The following is a 24,583-nucleotide window of genomic DNA, read 5'->3' as shown; positions in this document are numbered from 1 at the left end:
AGCAGGTAACTCCATCCCCGTGGTGTTCCTTGAAGGCTAGCGATCCCTGGGACAGCCCCAGGAAAGCCTTGTCTTTGTGCCCCCAGTTTTTCCCCTTTAATTGCTTCTAAACCTGGGGAGGGGTGGGGGTACCCCAGCCAGATATTTCTCTGTCCTCAAGACAAGGAAGGGAACCTCTAAGGGAATCCCCTCCACGGTCCCTCTCCTCACTCAGGGCCAGAGCCTGGGCAGGGGAGCCCTTTCTGGGCCCAGATAGGGCTGGAAAACCCCCTTCACATGCTTGTACCCTGCCCCTAGTGGGCCAGGGTGAGGTGAGGCGGAATGGTGTCTCCCTGACTGGGTGGAGTTAGATGAAGGGTTTCTACTTCTGTGAGCTGGAGGGGCATGTGGGAAAGACCACTAAGGGTCTGGCTGACTGACCTGGGTCCTGGGGCTTAACCACCCTCAGGATCTAAACCTTGCCCCCGCCCTAGTCCTATGAACTTTGAGGCCGGCCTTTCTCCTTCCCGTGATGCTTTCCACTGACTTGCCTGGTCCAATCTCTCCCTTCACATTGTGCCCCATGTTCTTTTCTTCCAGGGAGGTCTCCCGGATCAACCCTCCAGGTTCCACCCCAATGCCGGCTCGAGGCCTCTGGGAGGCTTCCTCTTAGACCTCTTGGCAATACGTTGTAACTTGCTCTGTGTCCTGCCTCCCCATCAGATTAGGAGCCAGCTTTCTGTGACACAATCTTGTCTTCCCTTAGGAATTTTCCAGAATGTGGGACTGCCCTGGCCAGGGCATCTGTTTTCCCCTCTAGTCCTAACTCCTGAGCCATGCATAGTTGACCTTTTCCTTCCTCAGTTTTCCTATGGGTGATAGGGGCTATGCGGTAGTTACTGGAATTTGTGTAGAGAGAGGAGGGCCTATGGTATGAAGGAACAAGATGGTGGGTAGAAACTAGAGCACTCATCTGGAAGTCAGAAGACCCAGACTGTGGTCCTGGTTTGACACTGACTAGCTGAGTAGCTTGAGGCAAGGAGACAAGGGGGCTGAAATGTACTGGACATGTGTAATGACACTAAGAGGTGACATTGCCCCCATCATCTGTGCAGCTCCCAGAACCCCCAAATACCAGCTGAGTAAAGCCCCAGTGAGTGCTTTTCACGTGCAGCTTTCGGGTGAGTTTTCCAGCCTGCCTTCCCCCCAAGGCCTGTATGCAAATGTCAGGTCTGCTACCGTGTGCCATATTCCTTGTTGCCATTCTTTATCTCTGCCAGTACGGATGCCTTCTTCATGACAACCCTGTGAGATGGCTATGTTACCATCCTTGTGTTTCAAATGCAGAAGCTGAAGCCCAGAGAAGGTAACTTCCCTAAAGTCACACGGGCGCCACTAGTGGAAGCGGTGTCGGTCCCAGGCCTCTTGAGCCCATTGCTCCTACCACCTCACTCTGCCGTCGTGACCCACACAGGTGTGTTTTAGCGTCACATATTTTTATAAGTATTTTACTGGATTATAAAACAGGAGAGTATATAATAAAGCCAAGTTGTGCTAAAGTATTTATAGAAGGGAGAGACCTCTGTGGGCTGGAAATCTTCATGGAAAAACTGGTAACTAAGCCTTTAAAAAAAATCCTTCCTGTCCAAATAAATGTATTTCTCCTACACAGGCAAATATTTTTAAATTTTATTTCAAAAATTAGATTTCTGGAAAAAGAAAAAGAAGAGGTGGGGGAAGTGGCTTCTTTAAAAAGTCCATTTGGAAGGAACTCCTGGGGTAGAAAGGAGAGGAGGATGAGGAGAAAGCCAGTCTCGTGACTCCCCACTTCTTGTCATTTTTGCTTTTTGATCCTCACATAAGGATATGGGGGGAGGGGTTTGGTTTCTGGGTTTTTTTTTAATTTTTCATTTTGAGGGAGAGACAGAGACAGACAAACATCAGGAGAGAGAAACATCAGTGTGAGAGAGAAGTGTCAATTAGTTGCCTCCCGTAGGCCCCTGGACCCGGATTGAACCTACAGCCTAGGTATGTGCCCTGACTGGGACTCAAACCCATGGCCTTCTGGTGTGTGGGATGATGCTCCAACCAACTGAACTGCTCTGCCAGGGTGCCCTTGCCATTTTTCAAGCCTCAGTTTCTTTATCTGTATTTTGGCCTAATCCTTGCATATGGAAGAAAAATGTAAAGGTCCTGAGAGATGATTTTGAGACAAACCAGAGATTTTTGGGATCGTTATGGAAAATGAGGGAAAGAGGCTTCAGATTTGTAGTAGGAGGTTAGGACAGGTCCAGAAAAAGGATTTCTAGGAGTTGGCAGGGGAAGGGGAGAGGAATGTGGCCCCTGGAATGAGGGCTGAGTGGAGACATGGGCCCTCTTTTAGAGAGTTTTGAATGCAGAAGAGATTCTTTGCTGCGTGGGGCCTGCTGGGCACTGGGGATTGGACGGCATGTTCATAATTGAAGATGGTTTCCAAAATGAGCAGGCACTGGTGGCTGGTGAAGCAGACCACAGGACTGGGTCCTGCTGAATGGGTGTTTCCCAAGGCCCTGCCTGCCTAGCAGTACAGGAGCAGACACGGTGACCTCAACCCCACTCAGCCAGACCCCAGCCCCCTCCTCCAGCCTCGACCTGGTCTCCCTGAACCAGCCACTGCTAAGTGGGAGGTTGCTGGAGAAAGATTTGCTGCAAACAAGATGGTTCTCCCATTTCCAGAGTGTTCCAGTTAGGTGAGAGACACAAACCTTCTATGCACTCCCACTGTTAGAAGGTTCTCACTGGGGAGGCCTGTGCTGGGAGACCATGGGCAGAAGAGGGTGGGCCACCGGGGTGAGCCTCTGGGTATTTCTTGCACTGAGTACTCCTGCCCATCAAGGAAGTCAGACTCCAAAAGGAGACAGGTGGAGATTATGAGTGCCTACTGTGTACAAGGCACCTCTACAGCTGTTCAATTCTCCCCCAAACCAGAAAAGGTGGGTACTATTATCATCCCCATTTTGAGTTAAAGGAAACTGAGGCTCAGAGTGGGAAGTGATTTGCCCTAGGTCATACAGCATTAAGGGAGCAGGCAGATCAGTGAATCCCAATCCCCTGGGGGTCTTGACCCTGTCTGCACACTCTATTCTCTGGGAATACTTTTCCTCAGAAGAAATTTTACCCTCCCAAGAAGTCCGATTCTTTATGGAAGAAATTGCCTTCTGGCTGATTGCCCTAGGTCCTGGGGCTTAACCACCGCCAGCCTCCCCGCCCCCCTCCGCCGCGCCCCCGCCTGGGCACTCCGCACCACCGCCCCCGGGGCACTCTGCTAGCTAGGTTCATTGCCTTTGAGGTGGCATGCAGGCCAAGCAATGCTGTGACGGTGTCCAGGCCTCAGAGAGTCGTTTCTCCGTCCTCTCAAGCCAGCTTAATTGCTGTGTGATTTTAGGCTGCTGCTAAGCCTCTCTGGGCCTCACTTTTTCCACCTCTTCCTTGGGGGAACCCCCGGGTAAATTTATACGTTAGCGGCAAGTATGCTGCCTCAGATGCTGTTAGCAAGATCACAGAACCCTCGCCTGAAAAACAGCACGCCCCCCCCCAGCCCAGCTTGAGGCGAGACGGATTATGTAACCGACTGTTCAGCGCGTGTGTTGGGGATGGGGGGACGCGGGGCGGGGCGTTCGCGACTATTCCGGGCGCCTCTATTTTTAGCCCCATTGATGAGGCTGCGTCCGCCGCCGCCGCAGCCGGGATTCCGGAGACGTCAATGAGCGCACGTCACGGTCCCTGCCCGCCTGCCGGGGGAGGCGCACCCCGGGCTGGGACAGCGGCGCCGGCTGCCGCGGGGGCGCGGGGCGGGGTGGTGGGAGGACGCAGCCGAGGCCGGAACTTAAGGGTGGGGGGCTTCCTGGGGGCGCGGGTGGGGTGCGGCGGCTGAAGCTCCAGGCGGCAGCGGAACTGCTTGGGGCCTCGCGTGGCGTCCGCGACCCTTGGGCATGTGCACCCCTGCGGTTCGGAGCTGGCACCCCTCCGGCCGGTGTGCGAGCCCGGAAGGCGTGGGGTGGAGAGGCGAGCCGAGCTCGCCAGGCCAGGTGAGGGGGCCGTGGAGAGGAGGTCATTTGGTCCCGGAGAAGCCTGGGAAGAAGGGGGTTTTGAGGATGCACTGGGTTGGGCTGGGGCTACGCCGGCAGTCCTGCTTGGAAGCCAGGGAGCGTGAAGATAGAGACTGGATTGCCAGCCGAACCTGCTAGCTCCGACTCAGCTCCCAACTGCGGCAGCCAACGCTTTCTCTCCCTGGCCCGACAAGGGTGGGGTTTGGCCTGCGAGGGGTGCTGGAGGTGGCCAAGCCGGAGAAATTCCTTTCTTTCCCCCTCTGGCTTCGGGGAACGGGTTCCAGGAGTTCGGGAGCTCGGCTGCCAGGACGTCGCTGGGACGGACTAGGATTGCCCGTTGGAACTCCTTCGTGGGACTGAGTGGAGAAACCAAGGCCAGGGAGGGTCTCGAGTCAGGAGCAGACCTGGGATTAGAAATGCTGCAGAGGTGTCATTTTCAGTGCTTTACAGTTGTGTATTCATTTTGGTTTGAGGCTAGCTTTAGGGGAATGCCGGGAAAATAAAGGCTAGGCAGAAGTAGGTGGGTTCACAGCAGTTCCACTCTAAAGGGTGCTTATAGATTCGAGGGCTGACAGCAGCCAGACAGGGTCCTCAGTGGTGAGCACAAGGCTTTGCTTGGTCCTGGACTCACTCCAAATGAATGGTTAGATCAATGACTTGGAGGGAGACTTAAAAGGAAGGCCAGCTGGTTCCTGGTGATGATGTAGAGTGGAGAGGAATGACAGCTGTACAGTAGGATAAAATCAAGATTCCAGGTGATGGCAACTGGGCAGAAGGATGGACCAAGACTAACAAGATGAATGTGACTGATAGTGAGTGTTCGTGCCTGTGCTGAAGTTAAGAAAATTAGGTCGGGAATTCAGGTCTGGAGCCTGGTTGAGAGGCTCAGCAGCCCGGGCCCTGGAGCTTCCCACTTGCTTTGTGGGGTTGGTTGTCAAACTGCTCTGTGCAGAGACTCCTACCCACTAAACAGATCCAAGGGGGAAGCAGAATGCCTGGCCCTGGGCCTCCTGGTTGGGCTCCCTGGATTCTAATTCCAGCTTTGCCACTTCCCAGCTGTGTGGTCTTGGGCAAGGGGCTTAACATTTCTGTGTGCCTTGTTTCTTTATTGGTAAAGTGTTCATAATAATCATCCCGTCCTCATGGTGTTTTGAAGCTGAAATGAGAAAATGCATGTCAAGTGTTTAGTAGTGAATGTAGCAAATGGTCTTCAACATACATATCTGTTGCCGTTGTTGTTGTTTGTTATAGTAATATGCCCATTTCCGGGTGAGGACATTGACCAATGCAGCACTTTTGCCCAGGAGGCCACCAGGGCTCCAGAGGGTCTGCACTCATGTCCTGTTGCAAGGGGGAGTTTAGTTAAGAAAAGATCCAAATACTTTAGGGAGGAGAAGAAGCTGTGGCCCAGAGCTGCGGGCTCTTAGAGTCACGTTTGTGGATTAGCAGATTTTTAATTTTCCCTCAGATGGAAGGGACAGCTCCTTAGCTACCACGTCCTTCCAACCTGCTTCCAAGTAACTTGCTGATCCTCCTCTCAGACCAGTTCCAATGCAGATATGTGAGTCCTCCACTCCTCCCATCCACAAATACTTACTAAGCACCTGCTAGTGCTGAACTCTGTTTCAGAGACTGAACACTGCAGTAATTGAGAAAGACAAGGGAACAGCATCAGTCCTGTGGAGGTAATAAAAATAGGTCAGTGTGGTAGGGTGAGGGTGGAAGCTTTCTAAGGAAATGAGAATGGAAACCTGACTGATGAGAGGAGTTAGTTCTGCAGACATCCAGGGCAATGACTTCCTGACAGAGGGAACAGCCAGTGCAGAGACCCCGAGTGGGGATAGAAAGCCCATGTAGCTGGAATACGGTGAGGATGGCAAGCGGGAGCTGGGTACTGATGTCTGGCCTGAAGCTCCCCCCCCATTTGAGGGAGTATCACTCTTTCCTCCTTCAAGCTCACTCAAGCCATTGGTTTGCCCTCTGCACAGTGCTGATTGTAGTTTACCTTGATTCATTCTCCATTGTAACCTCTTGGGGCCCAGGGATCTTGGCTTGCTCCTTCTTGGGTCTCCCACTATTCATGGCTCACTGCTGGGCTCACGTTAGGCCCCCAGCAAATATTTATGGTGTGACTGTGGAGGAGAGGACTTTGATCTGGGATAGGAGTGGGGGTCAGGTACCTGCCCTAAGATGTTAGGAATCACTTGCTGGGCACCACTGGGTCCCCGACTCTGGCCCCTGTTCTCAGACAAAGGTGGGGATGATCTAGGCACTCAGGTGGGGCCTGACTGGTAGGAAGAGTTTGTCTCTGCACCCTATCAGCTGTGAGATGGTAGTGAGAGAAGGGAAGGGGGCCCTGGGCCTGACAGCAGCCCTGTTTTTGAGGCGTGGGAGATGACAATGCCACTGCTGGAAGCAGGCGTAGCCTGTGGGCTGGGGCAGGGTTGAAGTCTGACCCTGCCTTCTGTTTGGGATTAGAAAGCCTCCAGACGCTCCAGGCTGCCCTCCTCTCCTCCTTTCCCTCGGCCTCCCCTCTCCCATTAGCTCTCAGGAACCCCGGGGGATGGGGGGCGTGGCCTGCGGAGAGCCTGTGTGCTGTGGGCCGGAGGAGTTCCCTTTGCTGAGGACTTCGGGGCAGAAGTCAGGAGGGCAGAGGAGTCCCATCACCCACCCTCTGGGGCCCTCCTCCTTACTCCCTCTACCTCCTATCGTGGCCACATCTACTTCTCTTTTCCCAGCCCTCACCACAGCCTGAAGGCAGCCTGATAACCAGAGAAGGCCAGGCCTTGGCCTGTCCTGCCCTCTGGGGCCCAGTCAAGCGAGGAGAGGGCTGAATAAGGGTGGGAAAGGGGAAGGAGAGATGTGGGACTGAGGTGCGCTGGCTGAAGCGGGCTTTGCACCAGCGGGGTCAGTGGGGACAGAGCTTGAAGAGGCTGGAGGGGCGCACACGGTTGGCTCCAGAAGGAGAGGCCAGGTGCCCCAGAGTGGCTTGGAACCAGGGTCTGAAGTTAGGTTTGATGTGTACACATTTGATTTCTCTTCAAATTGACGTCCCATCTGTGTGTCCAGCACTGTTCTAAGCCCTGTATGCATTTCAAGCCTGTTGGTGACCCTGTGGTTGTTAATTTTAGAGATGTCAGTTCTAGGCTGTCATTTTTACAGATCAGGAAAGTGAGGCACAGGAAAGAGGTTCTATAGGTTGCCCAAGGTTACAAATGATGAAGCCAGGATTTGAACCTCGGCAGTCTGGGATCTAGCACATCCTGCTTTTAAATTCTCTAATCTGGGCCGTCCTGTTTTGGGACTGGAGTCCTCCTCACAGAGTGTTCCTGAGAGTCCCCACTGCTCCACTTAGAAGGCTGGGCTGCCAGGAGAAGGAGGCACGGAGCTCCTGCCCTGCGGGGCCTCTGAGGCCTTGGGGGCCACCTTGGGGGTCAGGAGAGAAGGGTGTTCTGCCCTCTCTTCACAGTAGTTCTCTTTTCTCTGTGCACAAGATGCTCCTTTGTGCACATCAGGGGCTGAAAGCTGGATTGAGGCGCCCTCACCCCAGAGTAGGGTGCAAGGCCGGGGGACTGGGTGTGACCATGTGTGACCGTGTGTCTCCATGGCCCTGAGATGCCCTAGATGCTGTCAGCATCTCCTGGCCACAACCCACATCCCCAAGAGTGTTTGCTGGGGGCATGGGACCCAGGCTCTGACGCCCCGCCTTGGGCTAGTTGTCTCCCTCCGTAGCCTGGGTCCTGCCCCTGTTCCCACAGCTGTGTTTATGGCTGTGCTGTCTCCAGGGAATGTCCCTGCTGGCTGGTTTCTCTTCAGTCACACTGACTCCCCTTCTGCAGGCCTCCACCATGGACAGAAGCCAGTCCCGGCCTCTCCCTGGTGTCCCGGCTTCTTTTGCCAGGCCCGAAGGCCCAGAGGATGGTTTGAGTGTTTTCCAAGGTCTGGCTGTTCATCCAGGGTGGTAAGTGCACTGCTGTTGTCCTTTGTACACTCTGGGGCCCTGAGCAGCTGGGGTGTGGGGGCGAGGTGGGTGTGGAGCTGCCTGCAGTGGATGTGGTTTGGGGGATGAAGGGGAAGCCCTGCAGAGGTGGTAGGCAAGGTGCCGCTTGGCCCAGTGGTGGAGGTCAGGTGGGGGTGGGGAAGGGGGAAGCCTCGTTTGCTTATTAGCAGGACAGATAGAGGAGGGGCTCTGTGGGTGGGTGGCATGGGTGATGGTGGGGGTGGGGGTGACAGCTGTTCCCAAGGCAACATGTGCCTAGTTTCAGGAGGCTAATGGGGTAGGGTTGGGTAGTTCAAGGCCAGGCTGGGGGATGGGACACTGGCTTGTTTCTAGGGTACAGACACTGCACCAGGGGAGGGCATACAGGGAAGGTGGGGATTACCCCATTCCTTCCTGAAAGTGTGCTGAAGCCATCTCCCCACTAGGGCAGCCCTGAAGGTCCTGTGAAGTGTGGTACGGGGAGGCGCCTTTGTGAAGGAGGGGGTCTTGCTAACCAAGGGCAGGGAGATAGCCTCCGCGCTTCATGGAGCATTCCCGAGAGGGAAATATCAGTCTTCTGCATGTGGCCAGAGGGCTCCTTGGCCATCTAGCTCACCTGCCCTCCCAATGGGCGAAGAAACTGAGTTCCAGAGGGGAGAAGGGACTTTTCAAGGGCCTACAGTGAGGACGTACAGAGCTGAATTTAAACCAGGTCTCCAGGATTCCAGGCAAGCACAGGGGCCTGATCTGCTGGGATGGACTTACTTTATTGTCTGGGCCTGCGTCCCGAGAAGGCTCAGCTGATCTGCGAGCGAGAAGTCGGAGTGTGGGGATGGGGTTTCCACCAGCCCTTCCTCTGGGGACCTGAGATGCTGGGAGGGGGCCCAGGACTCAATCGTCCTGGTTACCGTGTTTACCTGAGGGAGCCGGAGCCTGGCACCCCGGACAGGGACCCTGTGCTGTCCCTGGGACAAAGGGTCCCTGGAACAGAGGGCCGTTTCTGAGTGATAGCACCCCTCTGGCCTTGAGAAATCCTTGATGGAGCCAGAGCTGCTCAGTATCTCCCCTAGTCCCCGCAACACTGTCGCCCCCTCGGGACGTTGGTGTTCAGGGTACAAAGGGCCCCAGAGAGGTGGCTGGGAGGGGGAGTGTGGATGTTCAGTCCAAGCCTGGATGGAAAGAGAGAAAGCCGTGGGAAGCAGGGCCTCCTGTCCCAGGGGCTGTCCCGGGTGTGCACCTGGCTTTGCGCTGGCAGCGGGCTCTGTGCCACCAACCTTGGGCCGGGGACAGGAAGAGGAATCACTGTAAGTGAGAGAAGCAGGTGTCCCTGGTCAGCCGGAGATCATGACTTGAGGAGCACGTGAGTGAAGAGGGCAGCGGTGGGCCAGGTACCTTTCTCACTGCTCAGCCCCTACCTCTGCCCGCACACAGCTCAAACCCGAGTCCTGAGCTCCCAGTCTTCCCTCTGGGTCCACAGCAGCCCCCCTGGCAGAACTTTTTGTGTTCACCTTGTTGTCTGGGTGATTGCATGGAACTCATGCCAGACACGCTGCCAAGGCCACCCCCGGGGGCCGCCAGCTGGGGCCCCAGGAGTGCAAGGGCTGCTGGTCTTGTGACGTGGCACCTGTCTGCCAGGCCTGGGCATGAGTCCAGTGTCACGCACACCCAGGGCTCCCGTCAGTTGACTATTTTGGGCTCTTGCTGACCTGGGCCAAAGTCAGGCTTTAGCCAAGAGGGCCCTGAGGCAGCTCCCCTGTCCCCAGAGGCCGGCTCCGGTTTCTACTATATAAACAGAGCAGGACATGCTGACTTGGGGAGAGCTGCCTGTCCTGAGCCTGTTCAGCTGGTGTGCGGCCCCGGCTGGGCAGGACAGGCTGACCAGGCAGTCACGTCTCTTCCCTCAGGGCTCCCCAAGGCTGCCGGGGAGAGCCTGCATCCAGTCCTGGGCTTCTCCCTTGGTGCAGCTGTCCAGGGTCTCTGAGCCAAAGCAGATTGTGAGGAGGAAGCTGGTGAGTCTTAAGAATGGGGAGACTGAGGTGTAAGAGCTTGGGACCTTTTTCCGTTGTGACTGTCTGCTTTGTGGCTTCTCTAGTCCTGAGAGAGGTGGGGGAGGAGGAGGGAGAAGGGGGCCAGCATCCCGAGGAATGAGAGGTAGGGGCTTGAGGACAGTTGCACGATGGGAGTGGGACCCAGGAGCCCTTCGTGATCAAGAACTAGAGGTGCGATGCCCTCTTTCTGCTCCCTTGGGGATTTCCAACAGGCTCTTGAGCCTCCTCTTCTGTTGACTGGGCATAGACGAGACATTGGTGTGCCCAGGCTGGGGGGTGGTGGACATTGGAGTGAGCTGGGTGTCCGTGAGGGCACTTCAGCATAGGTTCTGGAGGAGGGCCCCGGGGTCCCCCAGCTGGTTGGGACTAGGAGGCAGACCCCTGGGCTTGGCTTTCCCGAGCCCTCCACTCCAGCCCTGCTCTTCTTGCCCGGCTTCCCAGCTGGTTTGGGTGCCTGAGAAGCAGAGCTGGAGTGAGACCTGGCAGGTCTGCCAACCCGCCTGCCACAAACATGCTCCCCAGGCCCCGGGCCAGTGGCTTGGGCCCGGCCTGGAATAAGCGGCAGCTCCTTACGTGGGAGGCTCCTGTGCGCTCCCTCTCAGTTCTTGAAAAAAAAAAAAACTTTTTCCCTTTCTGAACGTGAGTCTCTAAACGAATCCAGAGCCTGTGACTAAAAATACTTTAACAATAGGAAAATGCATCAGTCTTTCCGGCTGGGGCTCATTATCAGAAGGTTTTTATTTTGGAATTTGAAATTTTGCCCAAGGTGGCTGGGTGGAGACCCTGGGCAGGGGCAGGGGAATTTGGTGGGTGCTGCAGGGTGGTGGTGGTAGGAGACCCTCCAAGGGCGGAGGCGAGAGGGGCTGGCCAGGAGCTGAGCAGATGGACGGGCGGAGAAGGGGATTTGAAGAGGGAGCAAACGAGGTGTGGGCCGACCTTTCCCAGAAGAACTCCATGGTCTTGTCTGGTTTCCCAGCTCTGGCTGTTCTTCCTGAAGTCTAATCTTATTCCTTTGTGCTGTATGTTAATTCCTTCTGGCCTGAGAAGGGAATGGGGCTCGAGAAATCACTGAACTGAAGATGACCTCTGGGGAAGAGAGGCCTGCCCTCCTTAATTGACTAACACTCTTCAGAGTATTAATTGAACACTTGCTGTATACAGAATCTGGAATTTTCTGGTGCTGGGTGGAGCCACATCTCCGGGCACACGCTCACTTCCTTTCCCTGAAGCCCTGCGTAGGGAGAGATGGGGATGGGATTGCTTTTTTTCTCTGGTTCTTGAAGAAGGGGGCTGCTGGCTCTTTAGTTGGTCTCTCTGTTCCCTGCATGTCCTGGGATCCTGCTGCAGGTCCCCAGAGTCCCCACCCCGGCCAGTGCTCCATTTCACTGTGGAGCTTCCTGCTTCTGTTGGCAGATTGAATTTTTTTTTTTTTTGAGATTTTATTTATTTACTTTTAGAGAGCAGGGAAGGGAAAGAGAATGAGAGGGAGAGTAAGAGCGATGTAACAGAGAAACGTGAACCAGCTGTCTCCCACACGCCCTCAGCCAGGAACCTGGCCCACAAGCCAGGCTCGTGCCCTGACTGGGAATCAGCCTGTGACCCCTTGGTTTGCAGGACGACACCTGGCCCACCAAGCCATGTCAGTCAGGGTGGCAGATTGAATTCTCATAGCACTTGGACCTGTGACGTCTGTATTGGACAGATGAGGAACAGCCTTGGAGAAGGCAAGGGGCTGGCCCCAGGTTGCACACCAGGTTTACTGGCTCCTGGTCCCAGATGCCTCTGAGAGCTCCTCCGTCTATTGCCCCTGCCTGGGGCTGGGGAGAGAGGTGTGGTTGTGGCAGGACCTGGGCTAGGGCCCGGACATCAGAGCCAGTGGCTTGGACCTCACTCTATATCCTCAGTTCTCAGAGCTGTCCTTGGGAAGCCCCTTGGGGCAGTAGGCAGTGCGTCCCCACCCCCAGCACAAATCCCTGTGCCCACCGCCAGGACAGGAAGAGGAAGTGGCCAGGTCAGGGCAGGTGATAGGTCCTAGGGCTGAGGAGGGGAAGCTCCCTGGCCACTTCTCAGAGAGAGGATGCAAAGCTGACTCCCTCTGCCCACCCCGAGGGAAGGGTGTGGAGGCCTGTGGGTGGGGATGGTCTTGGTGAAAGTAGGGCAAGTTCCTGCCCTCTGCCCAGCAGCGGGGGGGCCGGCCGAGGTCTGGGGACATTGGGGGAAAGGGGCTGTGCAGTTCCACTTCCTCCATGCCCTGTTCACCCAAGTCCACACCCTCCCTCTTGCCTGGGTAACATTGGCTACCCATTTGGGGTGGCCCTGGGCTACTTATTGTTGAGGCTGCATGGGGGGTCCCCCTGCCAAGGTGAGGGAGACAGGGCTTTGCCCTCATGTTCACCCACTGGTGGGGGCAGGATGTGGCTGAACACATGGTACGGACCCATAAGATGTGACGAGGAGGGGCAAGGGCCTACTGAGTTGTTCAGAAAACACAGCATGTTGACAGAAAACCTCCTGTGTGAGGACCCTTTTCTAATGTCAGATATTATGGCCTCTCCTCACTCAGAGTTGTGTTCTGAGTATGTATAGAGAGAGCAAGTAAATAATGAGAAACAGCCACTGTTTTTCTGTGATTTCAGGAACACACGCTTGAATGAGTTTGTACTCAGTAAATTCCTGTGGCATCAGTACTGTTTGCATACATATATCGCTTTCATTGAGGTGTGGCTATTTTTTAATTAAATGTATAACATTTGAAAGTATAACATATACGGAAAAGTGTGTGAATGATAGGTGTGATGTTTTCAAGGGCAGTTTGACGATTTTTCCAGAGTGAGCACACGTGGGCGGCCGTCTGCGGAGCATGAACCGGAGTGCTGCCAGTCCTTCCAAAGACCCTCCCGGCCGCTGCTGTTTCCCGCTCACAGGCCGTGCTGTGTCCCGGTTCTGCAGTGCCCTTGGAAGAACTGCAGGGGCCTGGGTCCGGCACAGCCGAGAGTTGGGGGAGCTGAGCTCGAGTCCTGCTCCCAAGCCTCCATCTCTTCATTTATAAAGCGTGGGTCGGAATTCAATCCCGGAAGGCTGGGGAGTGGGTTAAGTGGAAGAATCCATGTGAAGTGCCCTGGGCTGACCCTTGACTGGTATTCCCTATGCCCCCAACTCGTGGTGAGGATGTGCTTTATATGAAGTTAGGCTGGTCCAGGAGGGGGGCACATGAGCTGAGGTCTTGGAGGACCAGCAGGGTTAGAAGGAAGAGGAGTGATATGCCCAGTGGGGGGTGGGAAGGTTTAGCTTAAGGCCCTTAGATGGGGGCATTGGGGAGGGGGGAGGGTTATGAGGGTAGATTGGTGGGCCAGGCCCGCCATGGGAGCTTGATGTGGGTGGCTGTCTTGTCTTCAACGTGATTTCTTCCATCCCTGGCCTTCCTGTGTTATCACAGCCCTTCCTTACCTTCTAGTTCTCCCCTCTAGTTTTAGATACCTCTCCGATCATTACCTGTCCCCCACCCCACCCCCGCTCCCGGGAGCTATTTTGCTCTTGAAGACTAAACTTCTTAACAGGGGAAGGGTCCAGCCTGGGACCAGCTTACACTCTTGGCCTCCCCGGGTCTGCATCAAGTATGCCTTTCCCCACAGTCCTGCTTAGCCAGATGCCGCCCCCAATCAGAGTTCCAGCTCACCCTCCCTGGAGGGCATTGGCCAGCAGGGATAAGGCCCAGGGCCCCCAGACCCCTCTCACCTTTCTCCCTGTCTTAGGTTCAACTGTCTACATGGGTGCCTAATGGGTGGCCCTGGGTGTGCTCCCACAGAGGGACTCTGCCTTTTTCTCCTATTTTCAGAGTGTAGTGTGTTCAGACCTTCCCGCATCCTCCACTTCCACAAGCATGGCCAAGTGGCAGGTGCGCTTGCCTCCCCTCCCCTCAGCCTTTCCAACAGCAAGACTGTAGCCTCCAAACTTGCAACAGCGAGGAGAGGAAAGGTGGGGCCTGGGCTGCAGACACCAATTTGGAGGCTAGTGCTGAGATGCGAAGATTTAGGCCAGGGCCCTGGACAAGCTCCTCAGCGCACTTGAGTTCCTTGGGGCTCCTGGGTGGGCCTCGCCAGGGAGAGGAGGGATGGCCTGTACTGCTTTTTACAGATGGAAAGTGGGGGAGGAAAGGCAGGTGCTAGGGCTCCAGGCTGGCCCAGCTCTCAGAGAACTGTTAAGGCTGGGCTTGAGCACACGCAGGTCACGCCACAGCTAACACACCTGTTTGTGTGGTGGGGGATGGAGAGAATGCTGATCTGGAGAATCATCTTTTGCTGACATGTTAGAATTATTTTTATCTTTTGAGGAAGGCCCCGTTGGGTGGAGGGGTGCATCCCCGGGCGGGCTGGGGGGCTGGGTGGCAAGCCTAGTTTCACCAACCCAGACTTACTTTGTGGCCCTGAGCAGGGTGCAGCTCCTCTGGGAGCCTGTGGGTCCTAATCTGCAAAATGGGAGAACAGGAAGTATGTTGGTGGTTCAAGCCTTTTTTTTTTACATTGGCTCCTTTTTTCCCTGAGCAAAATCTTTGCAAAAACCCAAGACAAAAAAAATAAATAAAAAGAAACTTCCGCTTAAGTGTGGGGTGGGGATCCTGGATGGGTCCCCTTGGCATTGTCCTGCCCGAGCTTCCTTCCCCTTTACCCAGGTGGCCCACAAGGGTCTCTGGAAGATGGTTTGGGAAACACCAGAGCTCCCTGAAGACTGGTCCACGTGGAAAGTGTAATGGGCGAGTTCTGGCAGGTCCTGACCAGATCGCTGAATGAGATCAGCATTACCTGAAGACTGCTCAATCCAGGGTGGACAGTGGGGTTTGGAAAGTGGAGACAAGCTGGTTAAGGGGCAGTTTTCTTAGTGGGTGAGGGCAAGGAAAAGGGGAGGTCACTGGCCTCACTCTATTGGTCTGCTGTTGCTGCCTTCAGGTACCAAGGAGGCATGGGCTGTGGCTGGCAGTAGGGACGAGGGATCCAAAAGATGTTCCAAAATAGAATTTCAGGAAAAAATGAAAAGTTACATGTGGGACATTGGGAGCAGACACTGGGTGACAGGCAGGAAGCCAGAGATGACAAGTGCTGTCAGGAACAGATGGAGTTGGAGGTGCTGGCGGGACCCTTAAGTGGGCAGAATGGGGGCGCTGACGACAAGGGCGTAGGGCATCTGTGATAGGAGATGAGGGTGGACCTGAGGAGCAAGAAACACCTCAAGGGTGGAGGGAATTGCTGTAGGATGACCAGATGAGGTGAGACTGAGGTGGGTGGGTTCCGGCTCAGGGGAAGCAGACACTGGTCGTGTTGACTTGCAGGGGAGAAGGGGGCTGGGTGGGGCCGGAGTGTGTGTGCGCTTGCGCCCAGGTGTAGGGGGATGGCTTTCTTCTTAGGAACATTACCCTCCCTTCCTCTCTTACCTAGCAGGGGATGGGGGCCTCCCCAGGCTAGGGGCAGAATGAGGGTGGAGGGCTGACAGCCAGACCTGGGAAAGTTCCAGGTGGCTGCAGCCTGGTCTGTGCCCCGATACAGCCCTGGAAGGCCCTTCCTGCTCCTACAGGGCAGGTCATAACTACTCTTTACACAGGTGTTGGAGGTGAGGTGGGAGTGTGGGTGCTCCCTTGTTAAGGACCGGACGCGAGAAAAGACCTCCTAGAGACAGGCAGTGGCCCTGGGTTTCACCCTCACCCCCCCTCCCCACCGTGAGTGGCTACTTTCCTGTGTGACCTTGAGCAAGTGCCATTATTTCTGAGCCTGTTTATTTATAAAATGGGGAAGAGTCTGCACAAATTCTGAAAGACTTCTCAGGCTCCACCCGGTTCTGAAATTCGGTAATTTCCCACCAGAGTTCACTCAACCTGGAAGGGACTGTGGAGGGGACTGGTGAAAAATGAAGTTCCTCGGGTGGAGCAGAGCCCACTGGCCCGCCCGTCTTCGGCCTGGCAAACCCCTGCCCTCTGGAAGGTACTTTGCATAGGAAAGTCGGGGGAGAAAATAAGGCTCAGACGGAGCCTTGGGGCAACCTGAGAGCTTGCCGGGGAGACCCTGGTGGGGAAGACTGATCAAGTGCATGGGGTTTGAGGTGGGGGTGCAAGTGCCTCAGGTGTGTCCCTGAGTGCCCGCCCCAGTCCCAGGCCTTCAGGAAGGGCTTGGGAGGGTGCAAGGCGGAGCAGGTCAAGGGAGCCAGAGGGAGCGGGCCCGAACGGTGGTGGCTCCGGGGAGCAGCTGGAGGGTGAGGTGATCTTCGTCGGGGAAGCCCTGCGGCCGCGGCTCTAGAGCGCCCTCTCCTCGGGCTCTGGCCCTCCCTGGCGGGTTATTTCGGACCTGGGGACCCCGGGCCGGGTTCTGGGTCCGGCGGGGGGAGCCTCGGGAGTCCACGAGCTGCTATTTTTAGCCTGCGCAGTAGGCGCGAGGGGACTATTTATAGATCAAACAGTCCGGGCTCCTTGCGTCAATGGAACCCCGCGTGCGTCACCCGCGCAGACATTCCAGGCCCCCTTCTTGCTCCGCCCCCTCGGGCTCCCCGGCCCGCGCCGCCTCCTGCCGGAACCGCACCGCCCCCCGCGCCCTTGTATGGCCAGGGCTGGCCGCCCGTGCGTCAGAAGCGCCCCCGCCCCTCTCCGTGCGTCACGGAGCGCTTAAGAAGAGGGTCGGCTCAGCCGGGGAGCCCCAGTGGCGGAGGCTGCGAAAGTTGAGAGAGTGTGCGGGATTGCTGAAGGCACTCGGGATCAGGCTGCAACTCTGGGTGCTGGTCCAGGGCAGGGGGAGCAGGAGCCGGCCGGGTAGGTATCCCCGTGGGGATCGTGCAGCTCATCAGAGCTGTTCTGGTTTTTTAGGGGTGTTGCATGAAGGAGGTGGGTATACGCGCGGGTTTGAAAGGATGTTGTAGGGTCTCCATGCAGGAGAGCGGGTGTAGGGTGCAGTTCTGGCTTTGGGGTGGGGAGCAGTTGGAACGGGATGAGGACCCAGATTGATTGTTGACCACTCGGCGCGGGGTAACGGGGTAGTGGGGGAGTGTCTGTGCAAGGTGGAAGCCTCGGCGGGTTAGGGTTGGCGCGAGGAGTCGAGACTTGTTCTGTAGGAAGCTAGCTGTAGTTCAGTCTCCCAGGGTGCCCAACCAGGCACACGGAGCCCTGGACTGGGGTGCTGTTGGGATTCTCAGTACACTGGGGGGAAAGGTACACAGTTTCAGCTGCTGGTATCCATCGAACTCCTGCCAGGATTGGATTTCCAAAAGGGTCTCTCTCCTTTTGGATTTCCAAAAGGGTCTCTCAGACCCTTCCCCTGAAGGGTCTGACAGCTTGTGGGCCCCTTCCCCATGCCCCTAGTAGTTTTCCTTACACTTGGGAGGCTGTAGCTTAGTTTGCAGGGATCCAGCCTGAAGTTCCTGCCGGAACTGTGTTAGGAGACCTCTCGGTTCCCCAAGGAAATAGCCAGCATTGGTGGCTGAACTGCGGAGATATCGCTGCTGCATGCGGGAATGAGAAAGTCTTCTTGGGGCAGGAGCAGGAACTCTGGAAGCACAAGGAAGATCGTTTTAGCTGTAGTTTGGATCCTGTGTGTGTGAGAGAGAGGAGAGAGGTGGAAACTCTGGTCCTTGGGGATCCTGGATGGCAGTTGCTAGTGTTGGAGTCTCTGTTGTGGTACTACCTGGAGGGTACCCCCACTCCTTGACCCCCATAGTCACCCCTCTACCCCCATAGTACTTGTTGGATCATACAGGTAGGATGAAGCCTGAGGCGGCTTCAGCATAACAGGTGCAAGCCACATTGTTGCCAGGACCTGCCTGGAGCCGGATTCTCCCCCTCCCTCCTTCAACCCCGCCTCTTCCTCCTCCCTATGGGACTGAGCGGTCGTCCCCACCCCCATGTAGGTCCGTATCTTGTGCCATTAAGTACCTGCATGGGGGTGGAGGGATAGGTTGGTGGGGGTTGATCCGGATGTGGGATGTCCGAGTGGAGAAACAGGATTTGAATAAAGCTGGAACGCCCAGCCCTCCGTGGCAGCTGCCTTTCCTCCACCCCAAACCCATCCCTGTCCAGGCTCTCCTAGTTCAGGCTGAGGTGGCTACCCTTATCTCTCACAGGTGCTGTGTGCCTGGGTACAGGTGCCACTGGGTGGGTGGGGCCAGAGCTCCCAGGGGCTGTGTTGTCTGGGCTGGCTGGGGGAGTGTTAGGTGAGGGGTGGTGCTAACCAGCTAGGGCCCATGGAGGTGGGAGAAAGGCTAGAACCAGAGAACTCCTTGACTCTTGGCCAGGAGGTGGTGGCAGCCCTTGCCCCTTCCCACTGTCCCCATTGATTGTGGCGCTGTGTTCCAGCTTGCTTTCTTACTCAGCTTCCCTCCCTGACTGGTGAGGCTAGAGCCGTGCAGACATGCAATATTCTCAGGCATGGAGTGGGAGGGGACACTGTTCTGGAGCCTCTTCTCTGTTAATTTGTGACCAGTCTGGGAACTTAAGGATACCCCCGAATGATACTAGCTCTGCTCCTCAGGCTCTTCAGGTAGGGAGTGTAACCCCCTTTGTCGGAGCTCCTGAATTTTTCCAAGCAAACTTTAGTGGAGGGACCCAGGCAGTGGCAGGATGTCTCCACCCTCCCACCAACAGGCTCCTTCTCTCTGCAGAGCCACCTCAAGTCCTCTGGTGCACTCCAAGAGTCCTCATAAATATTACAGAGAAAAATGCTTTGGGGGCAGCAGAGAAATTCCTCCTCAGGACTGTCCATTCTCCTGGACGTCCAAAGGGCTGTTCTCTCCTTCCTCCAGCCTTGCAGAGACTAGGTGGTGCCTGGGAATATTCCCATGAGTGTCAGGTTGGAGAGACAGTGTATCTGTGCCTGGGGACTGGGCTAGGGTCGAGCCTGGCTGCCTCTCCCACCCACCCTTCTCCCAGCCCTCACCCGTGCCCTGCCTGGTAAGGGAGGGCAGGGGCTGGAGGAACCCAGCCCCCCTGGCTTCCAGAGAAACGCTGGCTGGGTGCCTTCCTAGGGTTCCCAGGCTGACTGGGTGTGGCCGGCCCTCCAACTGAGCCCACTCTCACTGGGCCTTTGCCCAGGGGATTTTGTGACAAGGAGGTTGAAATGGTACTGTGGCTGGGGGTCAGGATTCCTGGGTTCTGTGGAGGGCTGTGACCCTAAAACCTCGGAATGCCATGTCTGGTTGGCATTCTCGCCACCTGGCTGCTTGGGGGTCTGTACTTAGAGGTCAGGCTCTAGGTCTTTCTCACCGATTCCCTCCCCTTTTCCAACCCTTTGGTGTCTTCCCTCTCCAGAGATGCCCTGTATCCAAGCCCAGTATGGGACACCAGCACCAAGCCCGGGATCCCATGACCACTTGGCAAGTGACCCCCTGACCTCTGAGCTCAGCAAGCCCACCATGGACCTGGCCAGCCCCGAGGCGGCTCCCACTGCTCCCACTGCCCTGCCCAGCTTCAGCACCTTCATGGACGGCTACACAGGGGAGTTTGACACCTTCCTGTACCAGCTGCCAGGAACAGCCCAGCCACCCTCCTCAGCCTCCTCCTCAGCCTCCTCCACATCGTCGTCCTCAGCCACCTCCCCTGCCTCTGCTTCCTTCAAGTTCGAGGACTTCCAGGTGTATGGCTGCTACCCTGGAACCCTGAGCGGCCCCTTAGATGAGACCCTGTCCTCCAGCGGCTCTGATTACTATGGCAGCCCCTGCTCAGCCCCGTCTCCGCCCACGCCCGGCCTTCAGCCGCCCCAGCTCTCTCCCTGGGACGGCTCCTTTGGCCCCTTCTCACCCAGCCAGACTTATGAGAGCCTGCGGGCATGGACAGAGCAGCTGCCCAAGGCTCCTGCCCCACCCCAGCCTCCAGCCTTCTTTTCCTTCAGCCCCACCACTGGCCCCAGCCCCAGCCTAGCTCAGAGCCCCCTGAAGCTGTTCCCCTCTCAGACCACCCACCAGCTGGTGGAGGGAGAGAGCTATTCCATGCCAACAGCCTTCCCGGGCCTGGTGCCCACCTCTCCACACCTTGATGGCCCAGGGATGCTAAATATGCCTGTGACCTCAGCTAAGTCCCGGAGTGGGGCTCCAGGTGGAAGCGAGGGCCGCTGTGCTGTGTGTGGTGACAACGCTTCGTGCCAGCATTACGGTGTCCGAACCTGTGAGGGTTGCAAGGGCTTCTTCAAGGTACTGGGCTGCCCTGGGTGTGGCTTTTCATGAGAAGTAAGGATGGGCTGGTCTCTCCCTCCAGCGGGGTCTGTGGTAGCCCCCCTTGGGTTCTCGCAACTAGTCCCCTCTTCTAGGGAGGTGCAGCCCTGCTGCATGGGACCCTGGGAGGTGGCACGGGGCTGGGCCCTTTCATGTATGTACTAGGGCACTCACGGCTGTGTGACCACAGTGCAGTGGAGGGAGGTGTGAGTGATGGGCAGAGGGTGTGGGCTGCAGGGGTACCAGGAGGTCCGTCCCAATGGCCAGCGTTGGAGTTTCCTCTGCCCATCCTTCCCCCCCTCGAGGTCCTTGTGGGAAGGGGCCCAGGCGCTCGTGTTCCTGGCCTGAGATGAAAGGAGCTGGGAACAGGGCTTGGTGCTTGAGGGCTGGGGGTGGACTTGGGAACAGGCTCCGGGTTTGTCCCAGCTCTGGGTGCTTGCTTAGCTTCCCGTCCCCGCTCCCACCCCCACCCCTCCTGGGCCCTCTGTTGTCTGCCCCAAGGAAGGGACAGGTGGATGCAGGCACATACGAAGTACAGGTGCCTGGGCTGCCAGGGAGCCCACCTATAGCCCCTAATCTGGTGTCCGAGGGGGTCTTCCTCCTGATGTAGAACCTCCCCCAATGTCCCCAAGACGTTTTCTTCCCCCCCTTCCACCTCTCCCTCCCCTGCCACCCAAATGTTAGAAAAATAGCTGTGAACAGAGGGTGCTTTTGTCTGTGATGGCAGCAGGATCTGGACGGTCCCCTCCCCTGGGCTTCCCCCCTCCCCATGCTCTGACAGCCTGTTCCGTGTTGTCCCCCCTCCAGCGCACAGTGCAGAAAAATGCCAAGTACATCTGCCTGGCTAACAAGGACTGCCCTGTGGATAAGAGGCGGCGAAACCGCTGCCAGTTCTGCCGCTTCCAGAAGTGCCTGGCTGTGGGCATGGTGAAGGAAGGTGGGTGGCTGGGACAGAGGCAGGCCTGATGGGGTGGCCGAGGCAGAGTCCTGCAGGCATCTGTCCTGGTGGTCTGCAGCGGGGGGCATGCTTGGACCATATTTCCCCCCAACTTCTGGTCCACGTGCCTTGCGTATGGGCAGTGGTCCCTGTGGGGTCCCCTTGGATCTCAGGGGCTCTAGGTCCTCGGAGCTTCCCAGCTCTGTTGTGCACAGCTTGGGTTGAGAGGCCCTTTCCAGGGTCACCTCCTCCCTTCCTCACCCCTGCCATCTCTTCCCAGTTGTCCGGACAGACAGCCTAAAGGGACGGCGGGGGCGGCTCCCTTCAAAGCCGAGGCAGCCCCCAGACGTCTCCCCAGCCAATCTCCTCACCTCCCTGGTCCGGGCGCACCTGGACTCGGGGCCCAGCACAGCCAAACTGGACTACTCCAAGGTGAGCCTGGCCAGCCCACACCCAGGACCTGTGCACGTTAGGAAAGGCCCCTCCCCAGCTGGACAGGCTGAAAAAAGAGCAGCCCCTGTGGACTAAACCAGATGGGAAAATGTACCCCTGGTGGGGGGGCGGGGGGTGGCCCATCAGAAAAATGTGCTCCTTCCAGCAGCCTCCACCGTGGGTGAGTGTTTGAGAATTGGCAGGCACGAGGCAGATGGCATCTCAGTTCCTCCCTCACCTCTGGGATCTGGCCCCTGGGACATGATGTGGCTGAACATGGTGGGCCTTGTCCAGGGCCCTATGCCCTGACTCTACCGGGTTGCCCCTAGTTCCAGGAGCTGGCGCTGCCCCTCTTTGGGAAGGAGGATGCTGGGGATGTGCGGCAGTTCTACGACCTGCTCTCGGGGTCCCTGGAGGTCATCCGCAAGTGGGCCGAGAAGATCCCCGGCTTCACTGAGCTGTGTGCAGGCGACCGGGACCTGCTGCTGGAGTCCGCCTTCTTGGAGCTCTTCATCCTCCGCCTAGCCTACCGGTGAGGTGCCCGCCATCTGCCTAGCCCTGCCCCTGCTGCCCTGCCCCGGAGCACCCTGACCACCATCTGTCTCCCCACCCACTAGGTCGAAGCCAGCCGAGGGAAAGCTCATCTTCTGTTCCGGCCTGGTGCTGCACCGGCTGCAGTGCACTCGAGGCTTCGGCGACTGGATCGACAGCATTCTGGCCTTCTCTCGGTCCCTGCACAGCTTGGTTCTCGACGTGCCTGCCTTCGCCTGCCTGTCCGCGCTTGTCCTCATCACAGGTGAGTGGCCAGTCCTGGAGGTTGAGGAGGGCTTGAGGGCCCTGGTGGGCTGGTACCTGACACTCCTCAGCCCCCGCATTGTGAAGTTAGGGTGACTAGATGCAGAGAGGGGCGAGCATTTGCTGAGAGCAACGCTGCTGGTAGGAGGCAGAACCGGGGTTCGGGCCCAGCTGCATCTGACCGCAAAGCCCAGGCTGGTCTGTGAATGATCCTAGTTGACCCAAGGTCCAGACTGTGTAGGTGTTGTATGTGGTCTAGGCTTGTGGCTTCTTTTTAAAGTCTTACTGAGTTGTGTTGCATAATTGCTCAAAGGATAAATTTGCACAAGCTAAGTACACTCACATAACCAGCACCTAGGTCAGACACAGGCATGACCAGTCCCCCAGAAGTCCTCCTTGTGTCCCTTCCAGTCATCAGCTCTCCCAGGGGTATCCTGACTTCGGACAGGTTATGCACGGGTCACTGTGCCTGCCTGCTGGGTGCTTTATGTAAATATAATGATGCAGGCTGGGCTCTGGGCGTTAAATGTGGAGGTTTTCAGATCTCTCTGTTTTATTTTTTAAAGTACCCGAATTTCCCCCTTTCCTATTTTTACTTAAATTTCACAGGGGACCCAGCTCTATGACACAGACTCTGAGGCTCTCTGGGCAGAGGGGGGAGTGGTTCCCTGGAGGCTGCCTCTAGAACACCACGGCTCAACTCCAGGGCTCCTTGGAACAGTTCAAACAAACAAACCACCGGCCTAGTCAGAAAACTCGGCTAGGATTTTTGCTCTTTTTTTGTAACATTGGGCAAGTCATTTAACCTTCCTGAGCCTCAGTTTCTCCCTGGGAAGATGAGGATAATGCCTTCCTAGACTTCTGATGGGTTCATGTGTGCAAATGTGCTTTTGCAAAGTGCCGAGGAGTCTTGGAGGCGGGCGAGGCTGGGTCTTGGGTGGGTCCGGTCCTTGGATGGGTGGTTGATCCTGTACCTTCCTCTTAGACCGGCATGGGCTGCAGGAGCCTCGGCGGGTGGAGGAGCTGCAGAACCGCATCGCCAGCTGCCTGAAGGAGCACGTTTCAGCTGTGGCAGGCGAGTGCCAGCCGGCCAGTCGCCTGTCACGCCTGCTGGGCAAGCTGCCCGAGCTGCGGACCCTGTGCACACAGGGCCTGCAGCGCATCTTCTACCTCAAGCTGGAGGACTTGGTGCCCCCTCCACCCATTGTCGACAAGATCTTTATGGAGACGCTGCCCTTCTGACCCAGCCCAGGAACACATGGCCTGTGTACGCGCACTCCCATGCCACCCCACGTGCCTTGAGCCCACGGCCCTCAGACTCCCGGAGCACTACCCCCTGCCTGGGCTGCAGCTGCAGACTGACTGGCCTCCTCACTTGCTTTGGGAGGTCATCCCCTGTGGGAGGGGGATGGATTCTTGGGGGAGACCCCTACTATTTGTCTTAACCCCCCATCCCAGCCCTGGCCTTCGTGTTTTTGTAAGATAAACCATTTTTAACACACACTGCCATGCTGTAAATAAGCCAAATGTTGCTGTAAATACAGGAAGGAAGAGGTTGGGGGGGGGCAGTTGAGAGGGAGGGATGGGCCCCCACCAGCCTTTCCTAGCCTCGTCCATACTGGCTCTCTGTCCCTCCTCCTTCCACATGTACATAACCTCGCTCTAGGAGGAAGACACGTGACAGATTCTGACATTTATATTTGTGTATTTTCCTGGATTTATAGTATGTGACTTTTCTGATTAATATATTTAATATATTGAATAAAAAATAGACATGTAGCTAAACCTGGGATCCTATCTCCAACACGTCCCTCCCCCAACTCCATGACAACACAAGAGACAGCGGTGCCCGATAAACCTTGCATGTTACCAACCTGAGCTGACAGGCCTCTGCGCACCTTGCTGTAACAGATGAGTAACAGTGGCGTCTGCTTCACGGGCCTGTTAGGCAGAAGCACTCAGACTGGATCCGGACCCTAGAAAGCCACCACTCCTGTCTTGCGACGGGCCTGCGGTGGAGGCCGCCTGGGATAGGAGCAGCGCAGCCCAAACCTGGAGCGAGGATGTCTGATTCGGCTTCCACGTCTGTAAAGCAGAGAGGCGTAGCCTGCCTCAGTGGCTGCTGGAATTCCGGGAGCGTGGGTGTGGTGCT

At 56.7% G+C, this 24,583-nt stretch overlaps 1 protein-coding gene across 4 annotated transcripts; it reads left to right on the top strand.

Annotated features, from left to right (window-relative positions):
* Positions 1-3,889: 3,889 nt before the first annotated feature.
* Positions 3,890-24,216, top strand: NR4A1 (nuclear receptor subfamily 4 group A member 1). Of its 4 annotated transcripts, XM_037030951.1 has the most exons (9): positions 3,890-4,046; positions 7,907-8,028; positions 9,951-10,055; positions 19,369-20,246; positions 21,075-21,204; positions 21,485-21,636; positions 21,966-22,168; positions 22,254-22,432; positions 23,417-24,216. In XM_037030951.1, the coding sequence occupies exons 4-9, from the start codon at positions 19,371-19,373 to the stop codon at positions 23,671-23,673; spliced, it is 1,797 nt and encodes a 598-aa protein (XP_036886846.1). In that variant the 5' UTR covers positions 3,890-4,046; positions 7,907-8,028; positions 9,951-10,055; positions 19,369-19,370; the 3' UTR covers positions 23,674-24,216. The 4 variants fall into 4 exon arrangements, with proteins under 4 accessions (XP_036886846.1, XP_036886847.1, XP_036886848.1 ...); XM_037030952.1 differs by lacking the exon at positions 9,951-10,055; XM_037030953.1 differs by lacking the exons at positions 3,890-4,046; positions 7,907-8,028; positions 9,951-10,055 and adding an exon at positions 15,953-16,063.
* Positions 24,217-24,583: the final 367 nt, after the last annotated feature.

This window comes from Sturnira hondurensis, unplaced genomic scaffold (assembly GCF_014824575.4).
Source record: "Sturnira hondurensis isolate 20B ecotype Veracruz unplaced genomic scaffold, ASM1482457v3 Scaffold0020903, whole genome shotgun sequence".
Lineage (NCBI taxonomy): Eukaryota > Metazoa > Chordata > Mammalia > Chiroptera > Phyllostomidae > Sturnira > Sturnira hondurensis.
This window is presented reverse-complemented; position numbering and strand designations above follow the sequence as displayed.

Bases quoted from the DNA above. Each gene is read 5' to 3' on its own strand.
- NR4A1 (XM_037030952.1), top strand. From the start codon at position 19,371: ATGCCCTGTATCCAAGCCCAGTATGGGACACCAGCACCAAGCCCGGGA. The intron at 20,247-21,074 runs GTACTGGGCTGC...TCCCCCCTCCAG, and splicing joins GTTGCAAGGGCTTCTTCAAG to CGCACAGTGCAGAAAAATGC. The intron at 21,205-21,484 runs GTGGGTGGCTGG...ATCTCTTCCCAG, and splicing joins TGTGGGCATGGTGAAGGAAG to TTGTCCGGACAGACAGCCTA.